General features: G+C 37.6%; 1 protein-coding gene across 1 annotated transcript in view; it reads left to right on the forward strand.

Moving 5' to 3' along the window:
* Positions 1-19,450, forward strand: part of LOC140143885 (ATP-binding cassette sub-family C member 5-like) — a 34,605-nt gene extending 15,155 nt beyond the window's left edge. The window contains exons 12-22 of the mRNA XM_072165715.1: positions 1,359-1,511; positions 2,468-2,597; positions 3,647-3,929; positions 6,664-6,850; positions 10,569-10,658; positions 11,267-11,456; positions 13,853-14,012; positions 14,925-15,003; positions 15,933-16,046; positions 16,369-16,533; positions 18,583-19,450. Coding sequence (XP_072021816.1) covers positions 1,359-1,511; positions 2,468-2,597; positions 3,647-3,929; positions 6,664-6,850; positions 10,569-10,658; positions 11,267-11,456; positions 13,853-14,012; positions 14,925-15,003; positions 15,933-16,046; positions 16,369-16,533; positions 18,583-18,714 — 1,683 coding nt within the window. The 3' untranslated portion in view covers positions 18,715-19,450. The remainder of the gene's footprint in view (positions 1-1,358; positions 1,512-2,467; positions 2,598-3,646; positions 3,930-6,663; positions 6,851-10,568; positions 10,659-11,266; positions 11,457-13,852; positions 14,013-14,924; positions 15,004-15,932; positions 16,047-16,368; positions 16,534-18,582) is intronic.
* Positions 19,451-19,681: the final 231 nt, after the last annotated feature.

Consider the following 19,681-nt stretch of genomic DNA (forward strand, 5'->3'; position numbering starts at 1 on the left):
ATTATGCCTGTTGAAACTCATCTCAAGTCTCAGTTACAGCAATCATCTTTAAACTTTTCAAAATTACACAAAATGGACTTACCCCCTTTGGAAAACATGACCTTAATTTCCCACACAAAAGATTTCAAATAGAGCTAACCATTTAGGTAACACAATTTGAACGTCATAAGAGGTAATGGATTTCAACTGGAATAGCCCAATGCGATGGTTTTTAGGCACATTGGAATGAGACATTAACATTACATTTCGTCGGCCGTATCACATACTGACGTATTTGCAAAATACGCATTTCGAGAAAATCGAACTTGAAAATCTAGCGATTTTCATTTGCTGCATAATCTTGATTAAAATATTATTGTCCATTAAACCAGGTTAACAGTAACGCAAATATACCATATTTTCAATATAATTCACTTATCAGTATCAGAGCATAACATTATTCTGCAAAAATCAATATTAAATAAAATATGTCACTATGTGAGAAGGACTAATGTCAATTTCGCCGTTCAAATGACAAATACGACGCGCAAATACGTCAGTATGTGAAACGGCAAATTCTTCAAATTGCAGATACGATATACTGGGCTTGCGCAGTATAGGCGATCGGTAAATACATCGTTATGTGATGCAGACATTTCAAGGTTTTGTAAAATACGACATAAAATTAATTAACATCTTACTCATTGAGGCATGGTTTTTGGTGAATATATAGAGTAGAACATAACAAACTAATATACCAATTTTCTCAAAAATGTTAAAAATGTCGCATACGTCAGTAGGTAATACAGTCGACGATTTATAATGGCTTAGAACATTACATTATGGCCATGTATTTGTATTAAACTTGCCACCCAAAAAAGGAGGTGGTGTATACTTTTTTGCAAGGCATTATGGGGGAAGGTATGCATGTTTGCAATTTCCTGACACAAACTACTACCATTGCCACATTTTTGATGTTTCAAAATAGTAAAACTTAGAGAAGATCCCATAATGTATTTCTCGAATTTTAATTGAAACTGATTCTGTCGAGTCCAACGTCGGTTGATAGCGACGAAATGTACCTCAATGAACAGAGCACATCCATATATTGCAAAATATGTTTCTTGACTATCAGTATCAACTCATGTTCAGCCAGTCCATTCTCAGATAAATAAAGGTATTATTTATGTGTCATTTGATAAAAATAGGGGATGTATCATGTTGCAAAGGATTCTGGGAAGATCAAATTTACAAAGGATTCTGGGAAGGGAAAGATATCTATGAGTAAAACTATTCATGTGAATCTAAATTGTGCTGAAAAGATACCTAACCTAAACATGGATTATAAAGTGATTTATTCATTGATGTTATTTTTTCAGGGTGCATCATTACTTTCATCTAATAGCTCATCGTCAGCGGATCTTGGTAGTATCTTGGACAACCCAGATCTATGGTTGTATCAGATTATCTATGGGTGCTCTGTACCAGCCCTCATACTGATTACTTTCTTTAAATCAGTAGTATTCACAAAGGTTAGTCATGATGAGTAGTAGTATCTTAGACAACCTAGATCTATGGATGTATCAGATTATCTATGGGTGCTCTGTACCAACCCTCATACTAATTACTCCCTATAAATCAGTAGAATTCACAAAGGCTAGTCATGGTCATGATGAGTAGTAGTATTTTAGACAACCCATTTCTATGGGTGTATCAGATTGTATAGTGTTCTGTACACTGTCCCCGTACTCCCTTGAAATTAGTATTATATACAAAGGTTAGTCATTATGATGAGTAGTAGTATCTATGACAACCCTAATTATATATGGGTGCTCTGTACCAGCCCTCGTACTGATCACTCTCTTATAAAGCAGTAGTAATCACAAAAGTTAGTCATGAGTAGTAGATCTTAGACAACACAGATCTATGGATGCTTCAGATAATACAGATCTATGGATGCTTCAGATAATCTATGGGTGCTCTGTACCAGCCCTCATACTGATTACTTTCTTTAAATCAGTAGTATTCTCAAAGGTTAGTCACGACAGCTTTCGTGGTTTAGATTATAAAACTATATCTATGGAAATTCAAGGAGGATAGAAACTTACAAAATCGTCCAGCTGACCGCTACCAAAATGACTTTCATTTTATTGGGATGTATTCGTGCGAAATATGTAAATATTTTCAATTTAAATGCTGATGTGTATCAACACAAGGCTAGTTGTGGCCTACATCAGGCCAAACGGAAGATTGACATAAAATATTTTGTCCCACTACCTTGACAGATGGTACGCTACTAGTCATACTGGTAACAGCACATCCGATGACAAAGAAGCCCATCTCGGATGTGCATACGGGCGCTATTTTACACGCTGCTCGAGGGCCATTATTTGCATATTATCGATATATTTTAATGAGCTCATTCGCAAATTTTATTCAGATATATTTTAGGGGCCAAACAAGTTCTTCTTGTGCTTTCAAATTTCAGACAACTCTACGAGCAACCACTCATCTCCATGACGAGGTCTTCAACAAAGTAGTTTCCTGTCCGATGAGTTTCTTTGATACCACCCCATCTGGGAGGATATTGAACCGGTTCTCAAAAGATATGGATGAAGGTAAGAGTCAGTCAATCAATCAACGTACCCCAAATTATTTGAAAATTAAGAAAATCCCACAATCACTCATGGTCGGTGACCCCTCCTTAGGATGACTCAAACTACCACTGATACACTCTCTACTGAAGACTTGACCTTAGTTTTACACACAGAGAGTGTGTTTGACACCTGCAGTAGTATTGTAAGATCACTTATTCTATCCAGACTGGATTACGGAAATGCTCTTTTTGCTGGGAGCAAACAAGAGCTCATATCGACAGACTTCAGCGCCTTCAAAATACAAAACTCATTTTTTCTGCAACAAAATTCGATCACGCAACTCCTTTTTTAAAACAACTCCACTGGCTCCCTGTGAAAGAACGCATTAATTTCAAAGTACTTCTGTATGTGTTTAAATGCTTAAAAATGGACATGCTCCAGGTTATTTAGCTTCTTGTTTCACACCTTAACATCAATCACGTACCGGACTTCGCTCTCCTTCAGATACAACACGGCTTACTGTACATAAATTAAATGTCAAATCTCTCCATTCTGCAGCAAATAAAGCTTTTTCTCTGACTTCTCCTGGACTGTGGAACAATTATTTACCCATCACCATTCGTACTGCCAACTTATTATCAGTCTTCAAGAAATTACTGAAATCATATCTCCTCCCAAAAAGTTGACTGTTTTTATTGCTTACTTTGTTTTCGTGATATTGTGTGTATGCTTTGAATTTGTTTATGCGCTGTGGTCTAGATGAAACGGCGCTTTGTAAATGAATTGTGTATGTATGTATGTATATAGAGTGTGAATTCCATCAAAAGGGCTTAACTGAATGGGTGACTCCATTTGAAATTCACATTCCCTGTGAGGGAAATTAAGGTCATGTCTTCCAGACGGTATGTATGGATTTCAATATGAATAGCCCAATGTATCATGACGTATTCAATCAGTGACAAATAGTTCTCTGATAACCAGTGTAATTTACATCAATCAATCAATCAATCAATCAATCAATCAATCAATCAATCAATCAATCAATTGGTTATCTTGTTTTTATCTTACAGTTGATGCACGCCTACCATTCCACTTGGATTCCTGGATTCAAAACATGCTGTTCATACTTTTCACCATCGGAGTCATTGCCGTGGTATTTCCATGGTTTCTCATCGCTGTAGTTTTCTTGGTGTCATTCTTTGTAATATTGATAGCGCTTTTCAACCGCACCATCGTTCACATAAAGCGCGTAGATAACATATCACGCTCACCTTGGTTTGCACATCTTATGACGACAGTACAAAGCTTATCAACTGTTCATGCATATGGAAAATCTGATGAATTTATGAGAAAGTAAGAATTTATTAATAGAGTTTAACAATTTCCTATTTTGAAGATGAAAAGTCACTGGGTGGAGATTATGAGCATGGGTAGTTAGTGGAATGAACATGTTACTTGGATAGGCTATTGGAACACCACTATAGATTTTGGGTCAAGTCATCACTCCTATTTAGGGCCAGATTTACCATTGGGTCAGATGGGCCCGGGCCCAGGCCCCCAAATTTTGGGAGCCCAAGATTGCCCTGTGCATATTCCTTTTTAGCCCCCAAACGCCTTGGTTTGTTCCAAATAGGATTTTATTGCACAATTTTGCCTGCCTCGCGCGCACTGGCCCTAAAATTCACCTTCATTTAGCATGTTTAGGGCTAAATCAATCTGAATGTAATATTTTTCGCGCGCAAATATCCAAGTATCGATCTTATACCTAAACCAAAACTGGGCACTTGTGTGTACATGGTGAACCTCCAAAGTTTGGCCTGGCCCCAAAAGGTAAATCCGGCCCTGTTCCTGCTTAAACATTATGTCTTATATGCCGAAATTGTCTAGAGCAATGACCTCGCAATAATACAACAATGGCTGATGACAAACGGACACAAATAATCATGACATCATCGCTCTAGACCGAATTTCGGCGCGGGTGAATATCGCGTGTTAAAAGATGGCTGTTTTTATTTTTGTATAGTTAATATATATGAGTTATATAAGACACAATGTTGTGTTTGCCGTACACTTCCTTAAAGAAACCAGTAGCCTTCAATTTGTCTAGGCTCCAAAAATGTGAGTACATTTACAGTTCTTGGGTAGGCTTTTGAATCATAGTCTCAGTCTCAGTCGGTTTGTGCTACTTCATCACTAAACAAACCTTCTGGCGACAGAAATCGCTGATCGGTCTGTGGATTTCCATATAAAAATGTTTTCAATTGACTAAGAACCACGTGAGCGTGTTATTAGGAGATATAGAGGTCTGACCTCTATGCCATTTGTAGCTATAAACTGAAACCGCAAAGTGTACAACAGAATGGTTGGACTAGACTAAGGGCAGCAGCCACGGAGGCACCAATGCGTCTGATATCGCCTTTGATGTCAGAAAAATCACAGGGCGTACTCACGTGCATATGTAAGTTATAATGCTGTCAATCGCCCACTTTTGATTGACAGCTGATGAAACACAAAAACAATGAGTGTTCGGTTCAGGCCAATCAGAAAGGACCATGCGGAAAGACGTATTTCGAGGCTGTCACCAGACGGTTATGCTAGTGACGATCACGGTTCACGGAGTACAAACTGGCTTGGACCGAGACTATTTCACAGATCTTATTTTTCTTGCTTTTTGCGCTCAACAATGCTACCCTGAAAAATCCCTTTAAAAGGGATAAGCTTGGCCATAGATTACCCAAACCATGAATACGAAGAATATACTACACTAGCAATAGCATAACTATTATTGCAGTAGGCCTACTGGGTTTTGTGCAGTCAGGGCTGGTCCCTTATAATAAAGTGAATAGTACCATAGATTATGGTATAAATACACTCTCTTACTGTCATGTAAAAGTTCAATAACCACAAAAGTTATTCTTTCACACTGTCTTGTTCCATGTCCAAGGATAAAATAATTAGGGATTCAATCATGTTTCACCGTTGTTCATCACCGTTTAACAACGATGCGGCCGCGTCGTCTGCGTGGTTTACTTCGCGAGGTAAACCACGCAGACGCGCCGGACGCGAGTTGTTAAACGGTGATGAACAACGGTGAAACATGATTGAATCCTTTCAACAACGAAAAGAAGCTAAATATCGTATAATTCACAATTATTTTATGAGGAATGTCAGTTAATCATTGCCACTCAGCCTTACAAAAACTTCGATGATTTCTCTTTTGATATCAGCAATAAAACTACAGAATAAAACGGCAATGTTTAGCCGCTACCTGAAAAATACTGAATTCAACTTGCAAGCTGGCATACGCACAAAGGTTCCAGGCATGACGAATTTTACGCGCTCTCGCGTAACGCGTAGTCTCGCTCGCGTTCGCGTATACGCTACAGTAAAAGTGTGGGTTCATCACGGTTTAACAACGGTTGGCTCCTGCACAAAGGTATAGGAAGAGTTGTTGAATTGGCATTTATAAATATGTATAAAAAGCAAGTTGTCAACACCCATTGAAACTCATTATCCCTAGATCGAAAAACAATCACTTCTGTACTGAACACTTATTGAAACTCATCATCCCTAGATCAAAAAACAATCAATATTGAACACTGCTTTATGAGGGAAATGAGGTTACCCGGGAGGTTACTATTTCATCCCTCGGTCAACATGGTCAAGTCAAAGAGTTCACTGCTAAATATATAGCTAAATGAATTATGTCATGGGGAGTGAGGCTACCTTTTAATAGCCTACAAACCCACCACTTCAATATTAAGCATTATCCTACCAAATTGTTAACAAGTCTCCTACTTCTTTCTGCTTCAGTTCAAAGGTCGAAAAACTTGCAAGGTCGCAAACGAATGATTATAGCTTAGCTTGGAGGCCAAACTAAAAATAGGCAAATTTATTTGTTCTTTTACATATAGGTCTATGTAAGAAACCTAAAAAAGTGAATTTTAATACAAAATAAAGTAGTCCAAACTCGGCAAAGGGCAAAAAATTGCCACATATTAATGTAATGTGCATACATGAATTTTGTCCAACGCTTCATGAACGCATGAGCTGAACTGACAGCTTGTTGTTCTTTGTCACGTTTTAGGTTTCATAGACTGCTTGACGAGAACACCGTACCTAAGGTTATGTTTTTCATAGCTAATAGATGGCTGGCTTTTCGATTAGACGTTGTTATTGTGCTAGTGACAGTGACCGTTGTATTGTGTGTTGTGTTTACTCATGGTCAAATACCACCAGCATTAGCAGGCCTGTCATTATTATATGCAACATCGGTAAGTGGGTGTGTACATTCTTCAGAGTCTATGGTGTGTACCGGGGGTGTGTATAATGTGTGTTGCATGGCTAATTGATAGCTGACCTTTTGATAATAGACATTCTTACTATGCTACTGACAATGATTGCGCGTTGTAGTTTACACGTCGCTAGTCATACATACTGCAGTTACTGTCCGTTTTCCTATACACAATACACAGTGCTCTTTCCCATTGACGCGTGACCTCTACAAATAGCCCTACGTTAAAAGTATGGGGATATGACTAGTTAACGTCGCTGTGTGAAAAATAACCGGCCAATATTAAAAGTACTCTTCTAAAGTTCTAGAAAATATAGTTTTGTAACATGTCCTAAATTTTAGCTAATTTAGATGTTTGGAAATATTCGTACTTTGGTGTTTATAATATAGGTAATAGTAAATTGCCTAGTTAACGTCGCTGTGTGAAAAATAACCGGCCAATATTAAAAGTACTCTTCTAAAATTCTAGACAATATAGTTTTGTAACATGTCCTAAATTTTTAGCTAATTTAGGTGTTTGGAGAGGGTCGCACTTTTGTGTTTTAGGAAGGATATGTAAACGACAGATAACACCAAAAATATGAAGAAATTATTTCCAAACCGTGTTAAGTCAACAATCATTATGTTGCTCATAATGTTGCTCAATGTTGCTCAACAATCATTATGTTGCTCATTTCGTGAACAAAGGTACACATACCATTGTTTCCTTTCGTTTCCTTTATAATCGGTTACCCAACTGAAGCTATAATACCAGCTTTATTGCGATATCGCACATGAAAACAGACACTTGTGCACAACCAGAGAAGATCCGATTTAATCAGTTGAGCTGTTTCAATGAGTGTTATCTTGGTTTAATAGCTTTTAATGGGGTTAAGTCCTGCAAAGGTCGAGATGAATTCTACTGTAGACATGACTGCATCATAAAGGGTCGCTAGTCATAAGGTTCATAAGTCATAAGGGTCGCTAGTCATAACGTGTAGTTTCCAATACCTTGATTTCGATAGTCATAAATAAAACAAAGGGTTTGCTAGTCATAAGAAAAAGGGTTCATTAGTCATAAGGCCCGCTAGTCATGAACTTATGAACCTTATATGTTTAGCGGTCCTTATGACTAGCGAGTGTTACCGCGTTGCATTGTGTGTTTACGCATGGTCATACACCCACATGTATGTGTGTGTTGCATAGCTATAGATGGGTAACTTTGTAATTAAACATTGTTATTGTGCTACTGACAATGATTGTTGAATTGTGTGCTGTGTTTACACATGGTCATATACCACCAGCGTTCAAAGTTAAGGAAGCAAAAAATTACCAATTTTGACATGATGCAGTCATGTCTACAGTAGAATTCACCTCGACCTTTGCAGGACTTAAACCCCATTAAAAGCTATTAAACCAAGTTAACACTCATTGAAACAGCTCAACTGACTAAATCGGATCTTCTCTGGCTGTGCACATGTGTCTGTTTTATATGTGCGATATAGCAATGAGCTGCTATAATACAGCTTCAGTTGGGTAACCGATTATAAAGGAAACGCAAGGAAACAATGGTATGTAGACCTTTGTTCACGAAATGAGACAATGGCCTGCTTTGTGTTAACCAGCATTCTTGAAAACGAGCAACATAATGATTGTTGACCTAACACGGTTTGGAAATAATTTCTTCATATTTTTGGTGTTATCTGTCGTTTACATATCCTTCCTAAAACACAAATTTGCGAGCCTTTGTCAATCACCTACAGTACCCAATTTCGGCATACTATATAAAAAACTCATCATGATGATTGCCAGAGAATAGTTTAAATGTAGCTTGTACCGTTTTTTGTGGCATCCTTCAGAAGTGAGCGGTCCGATACCAATATTTTCGGTCAAATCTCCATTCAATTAACACGGGGAGTTGGCTAGCTATGCCTTGCCCTCACTCATATTTTACAAAAGTGCGACTATTTCTGAACATCTAACCTAGCTGTAATTTTAGGTCATGTTAGAGAAATATATTTGCTAGAAGTTTGGAGAATAAGTTAAATATTGGCTGGTTATTTTTCACACAGTGATGTTAACTAGGCAAGTGCCCATTCTTCCAACATACATCATTTGTAGAGGTCACGCGTCAATGGTGAGAGCACTGTGTATTGTGTATAGAAAAACGGACAGTAACTGCAGTATGAAATGAAAAACAGTATATTTCAACCAGTCTCTTCTTTACATGCTATTTTGTTTCAAATTTTACACAGACACAGAATTCGAAGAATAAAAGAAGATTGAGACTGATAATTTATTGTTTTGCATATTTAATGAGCTGTTAATTAAGCACTATTGGTGCAAACAATAAACTTCAAATGGGCCTCAGAAAATGAAGATTATTTCATATTTCCGCTATTTCTTTAACATAAAGCTCGATAGATGTTTAGAAGAAAGCTTAAACATCTGCAAAAATCTCAATTTCGCCAAACTACGACCTTTGCATGTATTTACACCTCTAGCTCGGAATGAGGTTTGTCGACTTTACGGCTCATTCATGGCGTAATTGTACTTTGAAAAGTTAATGAGTTATATACGTTTTACGAATGTGATGCGGTTTCAGCACCTTTTACAACATCACTCAAGAACCACAGGACCTACAAAAGTATAGCTCTGATGTTTGAATCCTTCTGCATGCTTCCTATGAAATGATCGATGCAATTTTTGCCAAAGCTTAGTACCATTCACAGGATGCTGTGAACGACCAAATCGCAACAGTTGAAAATTAGAATGATAATTATAAACATTACGTTTCACTACCTGGAGAGAATTGATCAAACATTGAATTCCCTCCTGAGGTTCGTATCTGCAATGAGTTGACCAGATCACAAGGATGTCATTATAGCTAGAGGCAGTATATGGTCAAATGACCTTGTGTGGTATTTGGTTCCCAGGAAGTGAGGTTTGCCTGAGGCAATATGTGCATAAATGTTGATCCCTCACTACAAGAGTTATTACCGTCGATTTGGTTGAAAAAGGAGGTGATACATGATCAAATCTCTCCAGGTAATAAAACGTAATGAAAGTTCTCTATCATAACTTTTGTACACATAGCAATATCATTCTGTTATATCATTCTGCAGCATACAGACTTTTCAACATGTTCATAAGAATTTTATTGGTTTTAATTAATTCTACTAAAAACCATATGTGACGTGTCATGTCAAAAGGAGACACTTTTGGGCAGTATCGTAAATTGAGAAATGGCCAAAAATCTGACCGGGGTGATTTTTTCACAATTTCGGTTTGTTGCGAATTTGTGATGTTATTAATGTTTAAAATATTGTCTGATAGTTTCAGACCGGAATATAACTAGTATCTGATATTTTTTGAGACATTTTTCAAGGTAATCCCTATTCTCAACATTGTCAATAATATTTTTAAAGGCCGATATCTCGATTTCCAATTTCATAATACCATAACTTTCGAACTCAATATCTTCGCTTAGGAATGTGCGATTTCATTGGGGAAAACGGCATTGTGGAGCAAAATATCTCTTTATTTAAGATATGTAAAAACCTCAAAATTGATAACCTGCCCAAAAGTGTCTCCTTTTGACATGGCACGTCACATATTACCATTCAAACAAGTATAAGGACTTCTTATTTTGAAGTGTATTTAGATAGCCCATTGCATGACTCAACTGTCTGATAATCTGCCTTTGTTTGTGTCCACAGCTTCTTGGCTTATTCCAATACCTCGTCCGAACGACTGTATTCGTAGATGCTCAATTTGCATCAGTAGAAAGAATTGTAGATTATATCAAGGTATGTGTAGACTTGTGGCTCCCCGAGGGGGCACTCAACTTAAATTTTGGTAGGGGTGTGCGGCGCGAGCGCCGAACTTTGGGAACTAAGAACTGATTTTCGGGCAAAATAGGGGCTTGAAGAACTGAAATTAGGGCCAAATTATAGGCTGTTGAGCTAAAAATTCTAAATTATTTCCAAATTTGAGCTTAAAGAGCTACAATTGTCAGAGTTTGAGGCTCAAAGAACTGGAGCAGATCCAAATGTGGGGCTTAAGGAACTGCCGGAGAGCCTGAAAAGGGACCCTTGAGCGCCGCACATACCCGTACCACCTTAACATGTGAGTGCCCCCCCCGGGTGTGGCTCTAGTTAGATTGCAGAAGTTGTAATTGCATATTCCAATTGCCAACACCCCATATGGGATGTATTGATTTTGAGGTAACTCCATTTAAAATCTACACACCCTGTGTGGGTGATTAAGGTTATATCTTCCATATAAGTATGTGGGCTTAACCTACAGTATGCATGGTATGTGAACTGTCCCTTTTTATCTGAAATAATGGACTAAAACCGGGTAGGCCCTGCTTTCCAATGCTTCAGCATTCTCTTTCCTGTGTCGTGTATTTCAGAATTTAACATCAGAGGCACCAACAAAGATCAAAGGTCATGAACCTCCAGCAGACTGGCCCAAACAAGGTCATATAAAGTTTGAGAAATTGAAGATGAGATACCGTGATAACTTGCCGTTAGTTTTACAAGGGATTTCCTTTGAAGCAAAACCAAAAGAAAAGATTGGAATAGTAGGCAGAACGGGTTCTGGTAAGTATAAATAGAAGGTCCTCGGTTTAAACCAATGGGATTTAATTTGCTCTAGTTCTTGTGAGGGATTTCATTTGGAAATCAGACCATGTACAGCATATAGTATTGCGATGGATGGGATAGAGTGACTTTATGGTTAGGGTGCTAGGCTTTGGTGCATGCACTCATAGAAATGACTTGTTCGCCTTGTTGGCGCAATTCAAAAGGAGTAAGTTTGGACAACTCAAAATAGTGTAAAAGTTGCCAAAACAAAATTCAGTTTAGTTATCCGAACTTAAAAAATGCTCAAAAAGCTCAAAAAGTTCCGTCAACTAATCAACTTTGTTGGCATTACTTAAGTTGATGTAAGTCGTTGGGTCAACTTTTTAAGTAATGCCAACTTCTGAATTTAAGTTCAGGGAACTTAGAAAAATAAAAAAGGTTCAAAGAACCAATTAGTTGAGTTCTTGTAACTCAACATGTAAGTTGATGTAACTCGTTCATATTAAGTTACTGGTACTTATCGTTTTGAGTTATTCCAATTTGGTACTTTGTTACTTATAGTCAGGGGGCACACGTATTCTACTTCATAAAGTCATGCCAAGTCTGACTTTTTATATGGACCCTGTTATTGAACCCATAAGGAGTTGATTCCAACTTGGTTTGAAATTCTCAGTGACAATTTTCATCCCTTGAGGGCGCTTACAGAGTTAATCTTCTGTGCTTGCATCAGTATAGTTATAAGAACGGACCACTCTGTCGGGCTTTTTCTATAAAGCGGATCCGCAACGCCAACATTCCATAAAAGTGCCTTCTTTGCAATCAGGGAAATAAATGCTGACCATATAGGGCAACTCTTGCTTGTCTTGTTCCCTGATCTAGTGCCTTTTTACTCCTGTTCTGCCAATGCTTGGACAAATGCCACCACTTGTATGTCTTTCCTCTGACTTAGTTAAACCAAATCTAAACGGTTTATGACCCCTTAAGGTGGTACTACACCCCTGGCCAATTTTGTGCCTATTTTTTCTCAAAAATTATAGCGCATTTGTGACAATTAGGGGCAAGGACTACAACTACTGCACTGAAAATTTTATTTCAACAGTTGTGGAGTTACAGTCAAAAATGAGGGAAAACCAATATTTGATCAATAAATCAATAACTACTTGTCTTGAGTCACTGAAATTCCAGTGTATTCACTGGATTCCTTGCCTCTATAATATACATAACTTTTGTTACCAGTGTTTTATTAGTTTTTGAGAAAAATGCAAAAAATAGTTTATCAAGGGGTGTAGTACCACCTTAAACACATCGAATTGGCCCTTAAACCCCTTTAAATGGTTGACAAACATACACACTAGGTATTCCTAGTGTAAAATATAATTTATAAGACTGAATTTGGCCAAAACAAAGTTCACTACAACACGATATCGTCACTTTCTTAAATAGATTCCTTGAAAAACGCATCACTTTATAAAGCGCCCTCATTAGTTGAAAAAAGAAAGTTGAAAGTTATTCCTTATGATGTTATTGAACGCATGAAAGTTAAAAATCAAACTTGGCACAACTTCTGAAGTAATGCTAGTTTGGTGACGTGTGCCCCCTGACTATTAATTCACGTAATTGGATCATTTTCTGCACAATTAGCAGTATTCAAATATTTATTTTGAATACTATAACACACCTCTAGAAAATTATGCTAACCTAGGCTAGTTTCATTTTCTGAGTTGTAACAACTCAATAAAGTAAGTGCAAATGAGTGCGACCAACATAATGATATCGAGTCAGCGTTACTCAAAATTGTACGCGTTGGCAATACTCGGAAAGTTGACGCAACGACTTACATCAACTTACTGAGTAATGCCAACGAACAATTTCTATGAGTGTGTGGTCCCCATGGGCGGCATAGATTTCGGGGTGGGGGGGGGGCAATATTTTGCCAGTGGGGATGGTCCATACAATTATCTCCTTTGCGCAAATTTATTCCACTTTTGCACCATATTATTTCACCAGTTTAGCTTCAATATGTAAAAGTTTTCGCGCGCTTCGTGCAATGTCAAAAGAAATCTACGCCACTGGTGATCCCATATCTTGGTCGGGTGTTGGCTCTAGCCTCTGCACTATCCACAAGCAAGCAACTGCCTATGCCTCGGCCTCAATGTTGGCGCTGTGTGCCTCTTCTCGCGTCAGTGCTGCATGCCTCTTTATGCTCTCGATGCTATAATGCGCCTCTGTTTGTGCTAATGCGTTCGCTATTTGGACCTTGTGATCCAGGGGAACTGATCAAGTTTGACTCGGGTTTCGGCTTGAAAAGTCTGAACAAAAACATAATTAATCCTGTGTGGAAGATTAAGATCTTCCATAGCATGCATAGGGGGTGTGTGGATTTTAACCGAAATAGCCCATTTTTTTCTATACAGGCAAATCTTCCTTGGGTGTGAGCCTATTCAGACTGGTGGAGAAAGAGGAAGGTGAGATCAAGATTGATGATATCGATATCAGCGCCATAGGTCTCTATGATCTACGCTCAAAACTAGCCATTATACCACAAGATCCTGTGTTGTTCATTGGAACTATTAGGTAAGAATTAAAAGGGGTACTTGATTCAAAGAAAAATTGAAGACTTCAGAGCAAAAAGAAAGCTACGTCAAAATATCGTTAAAATGAGGGGCTATCTACGACCTCTGTACAAAACTACCTTACATTGGAACTACATGGCAATAACAACCTTCATTGCTGAAATGCATTTAATGCGACTTAACCCCTTTTAGTTCTGAGGTGGTCGATTGTAATCAAATTTTTATTTTACGTATTTGTACATGTATGTTACAACTAGATGATATTATGCTTTTGATCAACTCGTGGTTAAAGAGTAATAATAAATATGATAATGCTAAAAAGAAAGCAAAAGTATACCAAATTTGAGTAGCGTAGAAGTATATTTTTGCTTTCTATTTACGTTTACCACTACGTATGAATATACATCATAAACATCTCAAAAAAAGTAACTAACACCCCTTAAATAATGACCATTATTCAAAAATGGGTGATTGTATTACAAATCTGTAAAATGCGTTGGAAGCAGAATTTATTTCTGCACATTTTGGCACCTCAATTGCTAAATATTGACGTCACAGCGTACATTTAAATCAATGTAGCCCAAGATTTGAAAGTTGCAGTAAATTGTATTGATTTTGTATTCAGTGTAATGATATCTGAGTGTTTTTGTATTGTTTGTATTGTTAAAATTTGTATGTAAGTGCAACTTTTAAATCGGGACCTCACTACTTAAATTGACCGGTGTTTTATTGTTTTCTGGGCTATCGTATCAAATGAGGTGTCAAAATGCGCAGAAATAAATTCTGCTTCCAACGCATTTTACATATTTGAAATACAATAGCCCCTATTTGAATTATAGCCATTATTTAAGGGAGGTTAGTTACTTTTTTTGAGATGTTTATATGATGATGTTATTTTATGTTCACATTACAGGTACAACTTACACCCATTTATGAAGTATAGTGATGAAGAAATTTGGAACGCCTTAGAGAAAACATATATGAAAGATATGGTAAGGATCATTCTCTTCTGTTTAAGTGGGCTTTGTTAATTGGTTATTCACAAGAGGAAGCCTCTTTTTGCTACTTTAATGGCCAAATGCGCTGCCCGTAAAATGCAAAATGTGTAAGAAATGTCTCAAATTGTGCGATTGTGCACTTTTCATTGTTTGTCATTTTCCATTGTCATGGTCAATTCAACTTAGAACATCGCACTAAGGGACGCACCATTAGACTTCAAGGGAGGGGGGAGGAAGAAAAAAACTTTCCCCACCAACACTTAAAAAAAAACTTTCCCCACCTAACTGTATAAATGCACGAAAATTAAAAAAACAAACTATCGCATTCGGCGGCAAAAAAACAAACTTCGCCGCCTTCGGCGGCGAAATTTATTTTTTGCCCTGACCCCAACTTCCTCCACCCCACCTTGAAGTCTAATGGTGCGTTCCTAATTGGTCTTTTTTGTCCATGCAAGAACACAAACAAGTTCGAGTCGGTTTATTATAGGAGAATTAACCAATCTGATGGGCAATTCAGGGCAGAGAAATATCGCAATTGTTTCGATCATTGTCATCAATTCTCACTACTGTACTATAATTGTCTAAACAATGATATACTGACATAATTAATGAGGAACATGTCAACATACTTTGCGATGTGCTTAGCTATCAAAGCAAACGGCCATGACATGCAATTTATTCTTGGATATTGTCTTCATGTGAGTCACAAAACGATGTTGTGAGCTCTTGTTTGACGTCATCTATACTTGTCATGCTTGTGACGTCATCAGAGGTACATCACTGTCAACAACAAATCTTCAAAGCAACAACATCCACAAAAGAAGCCGCTAGAGTTGGCAAAAGCGCTCCGGTGAGTGTACCAAATTTGAATAGTGTAGATGATGTTTTATTGTGCTTTCTATTAATAATTATGTTGATTTCAGGTAAGCAAGTTAGACAACCAGCTAGAAGCTCCTGTAGTAGAAAATGGTGACAATTTCTCAGTCGGTGAGAGACAGTTGCTTTGTATGGCTAGAGCAGTGCTACGTAAAAGCAAGGTGTGTAATTATTGTTGTACTAAGACACACTCTTGCTTTAGCCAAGAAGCCAAGACAGGGGAATATTGTGGAATTCCATCAACAAGAGTATATATGTATGTGATTCGATCAAGCTAAATGAGTCGTTTGTCGAGCAAGATATTTTGTATATACAGCATTCCATTTTAAAGAACTTTATTTCATTGAAAAATCCGTCACAATTAGACTGGCTTTGTTCTAAAGTTATGGTAATTAAGTGTTGCTCAGAAAAATATTCAAATGGAATAAGCCAATTTGATATTTAAATTAACATTGAATCATTTTGTTCTCTTTATTTTTGCAGATTTTAATGTTAGACGAGGCCACAGCTGCAATAGACACAGAGACTGACAGTTTGGTGCAATCAACAATACGAGAGGCTTTCAGTGACTGTACACTGCTGACTATAGCACACAGGCTGCAGACAGTACTAGATTCAGACAAAATTATGGTCATCGATGATGGAAAGGTATGATTCAAGATGATTGGTAATGATGGTAGTTGTGGTGATGGTAGTGATGATGATGATGATGATGATGATGATGATGATGATGATGATGATGATGATGATGATGATGATGATGTAACCTTTCACGTAGAAGATAGCATCTTACACGTGTAAGATCGCATCTTAAATACGTCTTAGCATCTAGCGGGATGCTTAAATTGACGAATCGTATAAAGAACCCATAATTAAACCCCAAACAACCTATCATCTTACGCGTATATTCAGCTTCGACCAATGAACTCTCGCATAGCATTTCTTAAGGTTGTACTATATACACCCCTTGATAAATTTGTGACTATTTTTGCATTTTTCTCGAAAAATAATAACACACTGGTAACAAAAGTTATGTATATTATAATACTACACACTTTTGTTACCAGTGTGTAGTTATGCAAAATGCAAAGAAAATTTATCAGGGGTGTAGTACCACCTTAAACGCATAAGAATTACCTGTTAGGGATGCACGGTATTTCAATTTGACTGGTACATACGACGAGCGCCTCGATATCGATCTTTACCGCGCTAGTTTTCGCAAACATGATCATTAATTTTTACCTTCACCTCTTGAAATTAATTGATATTGAGTATAAATTAACTGAGAAAAGTAGCCAAAAGTGAGATAAATCGGGCTGTGACCATGACAGACCAACAGTCGGAACAATTCAGTTTCGGCATAAAATACAGGACATTGTACTCATACAAATGTTTAAAATGCCTTGTTCACGATGTTGATGATGAGCTCTCCTTATATCTTCGGTACGCCGCCAATAATAATCGTCCATGACTAAAGTCCAAATCTTGATAAATCCCCCCAATATTTTGCTTGGGGGGTGGTCCATACAATCATCCCCCAATGTTGATGCCTGTATGTGGGTGTCTGACCAAATCAACCTCATATTTGCCATTTTAGCCACAAAAGTGCCAATTTTTGCGCGTTTCGCGAGAATGTATTCCATATTTACACCATATTTCATCAGTTTAGTATTAACCAAAGTTTTTCGGGCGCTTCGCTCGCTATACTTCAAGAAATTTGTCCGAACCCATCCCCGTCAATGTCAAAAAGAAATCTACGCCACTGTTCATCAGCACCAATTGAGATTAGCGATAAGACTGGGCGACAAGTTAGTCCCCTTACCTGCTCAGGCGGCAGTTATGTTGAGACAAAGTTTACGATTTGATCTATTTTGGTCTTTTGGCCTATTTTAGACCCAAAATTAACACCATTTTGACCCATTTGGTCAAATAATGTCAGAATTACCAGCTTCGCGCATTTTGCTCAGTAAAGCCATTCTGTGAGTTTCCCCTTGGAAATTCCTTTTTTTTTTTATCTCTAACTTAAACACGAATCTCAAAAAGGAGAGTTATAATTTCATCCTTTCTATAATGTAAATCATAAATAATATAAGTGATAGGGTAGCTCCTTTAATGCCTGGAAAAAGCATAAAAGGCCTATGCATTTCCTTTTGCACGATATTAAGGGCACATTATTGTCCTCAATTTTGTTCATTTTAGCATTGAAATTGTAATCTTTCGCGCGCATTTGTCCCGGTAATGTTTTATAGTAGCAGACCAGTGCGACGATTTGAAAAATTTTGCCCCCTGGCTCGATGACTCCGATATATCTCCCTTTGAAATTTAGCATTGAAATAGCAAATTTTTGCTCTCTACTCGCGCACTTTATCCGCTTTTCCCGGTAAAGGAATTCTGCGGACAGCTTGGAAAAAACACTTGGGTTACATTGTGTGGGAGGCGTGTCTTCTATCGCAGAGCCAGAGGTGGCAATCATGTAACCGTGCCTAGGGGCCATCAAAAGGTAAATCCGGCCATATACCAGCAAAATTTATTATTTTTGACACCCCCCCTCCTCCTGAGAAAATGATTCAGCGACGGCCCTGATCATAAGGTAATAATATATAGTAACTCAATTTTCAATAATGCCTCCTTTGGCTTCCATGGACCAGATCGTAGTATATGTAGTAACTTGTATTTGTTCTCATCATCTTTCCACAGGTTGCAGAATTTGACACCCCATCCAATCTTCTGGCCGATTCCAATTCACTTTTTAGCTTCATGGTAGCTAACATGACAAGGAACAACGAGCCAAAAGACACGGGTGACACAGCATCACATGGAGGGAACTGATGACAGCTGCCTGTTCTCATTTTCTTATGTCCATGTGAATGAGATCACAGCTCAAGTCTAGATATGTCGTCAGTCATATCACATAGAGAGTTATAAGCTTAATACTATTTTAATCAAATCGTTTCACATACAGAGCTATAACTTCAATACCATGTTGTTAAACAATGTTACTCGAAAGATTGGCATGTAGAATTTACTAAAATTAAACTTAAAAATACGAGGAAAATTAATTCAGCAATCTGTAAGTTTGTGCCTAAATTTCAAACCAGTATTAAAAGCTCTGTATGTGCCTATCATATATAGTAAAAACAAAGACTTCTATCATTTAAGTAGATGTTGTGAGCTATTGATATCGAATGTAATACATTTTATTCCTGTTATTGTCAGGTTTGACATAACTTGTGACCATTTGATAATTCAGCTGTAAATATTCAGCAAAAATAGTGTTTATTACCAAATATTAATTCATTCTTTGACAGTAACTGTGATTTAGCTTCTAAGCGCTGAATTTCATTAGTAACTGCATGTCGTCTATCACACGGTAGAGGATATGGTCCGCGCCGTTACGGAACATGCTTATCGAGGTGCGCACTAGCTGCGCGCAAGTAGTGCGTTGTAAGCGTTGTGCGTACTGCGTAATACGCCACGCACTACGCGCAGCTAAATTTGAAAACAGGTTTCGTTCATTTTAGAATGAGGACTGCGCCGCGCCGGCATCCACTCACATAATCCCTCACATCCACTCACATAAACAGAAACGGAAAGATAAAAAGACCCTAAGCAAGGTACTAGTCAATGAAGTTAAATATTCGACAGTACAACCATCAGCTTTGTTCTTTAAAATATTTTACCAATTTATTTAGTATACTGCCGTGGTTTCAAAGGTATGAACTATAGTGCAAATAACAAAATCAATGGAAAATGAAATGGCAAAAATCAATGCATGAAACACACGTATGAAAGATCA

This window comes from Amphiura filiformis, unplaced genomic scaffold (genome assembly GCF_039555335.1).
Source record: "Amphiura filiformis unplaced genomic scaffold, Afil_fr2py scaffold_31, whole genome shotgun sequence".
NCBI classification, from domain to species: domain Eukaryota; kingdom Metazoa; phylum Echinodermata; class Ophiuroidea; order Amphilepidida; family Amphiuridae; genus Amphiura; species Amphiura filiformis.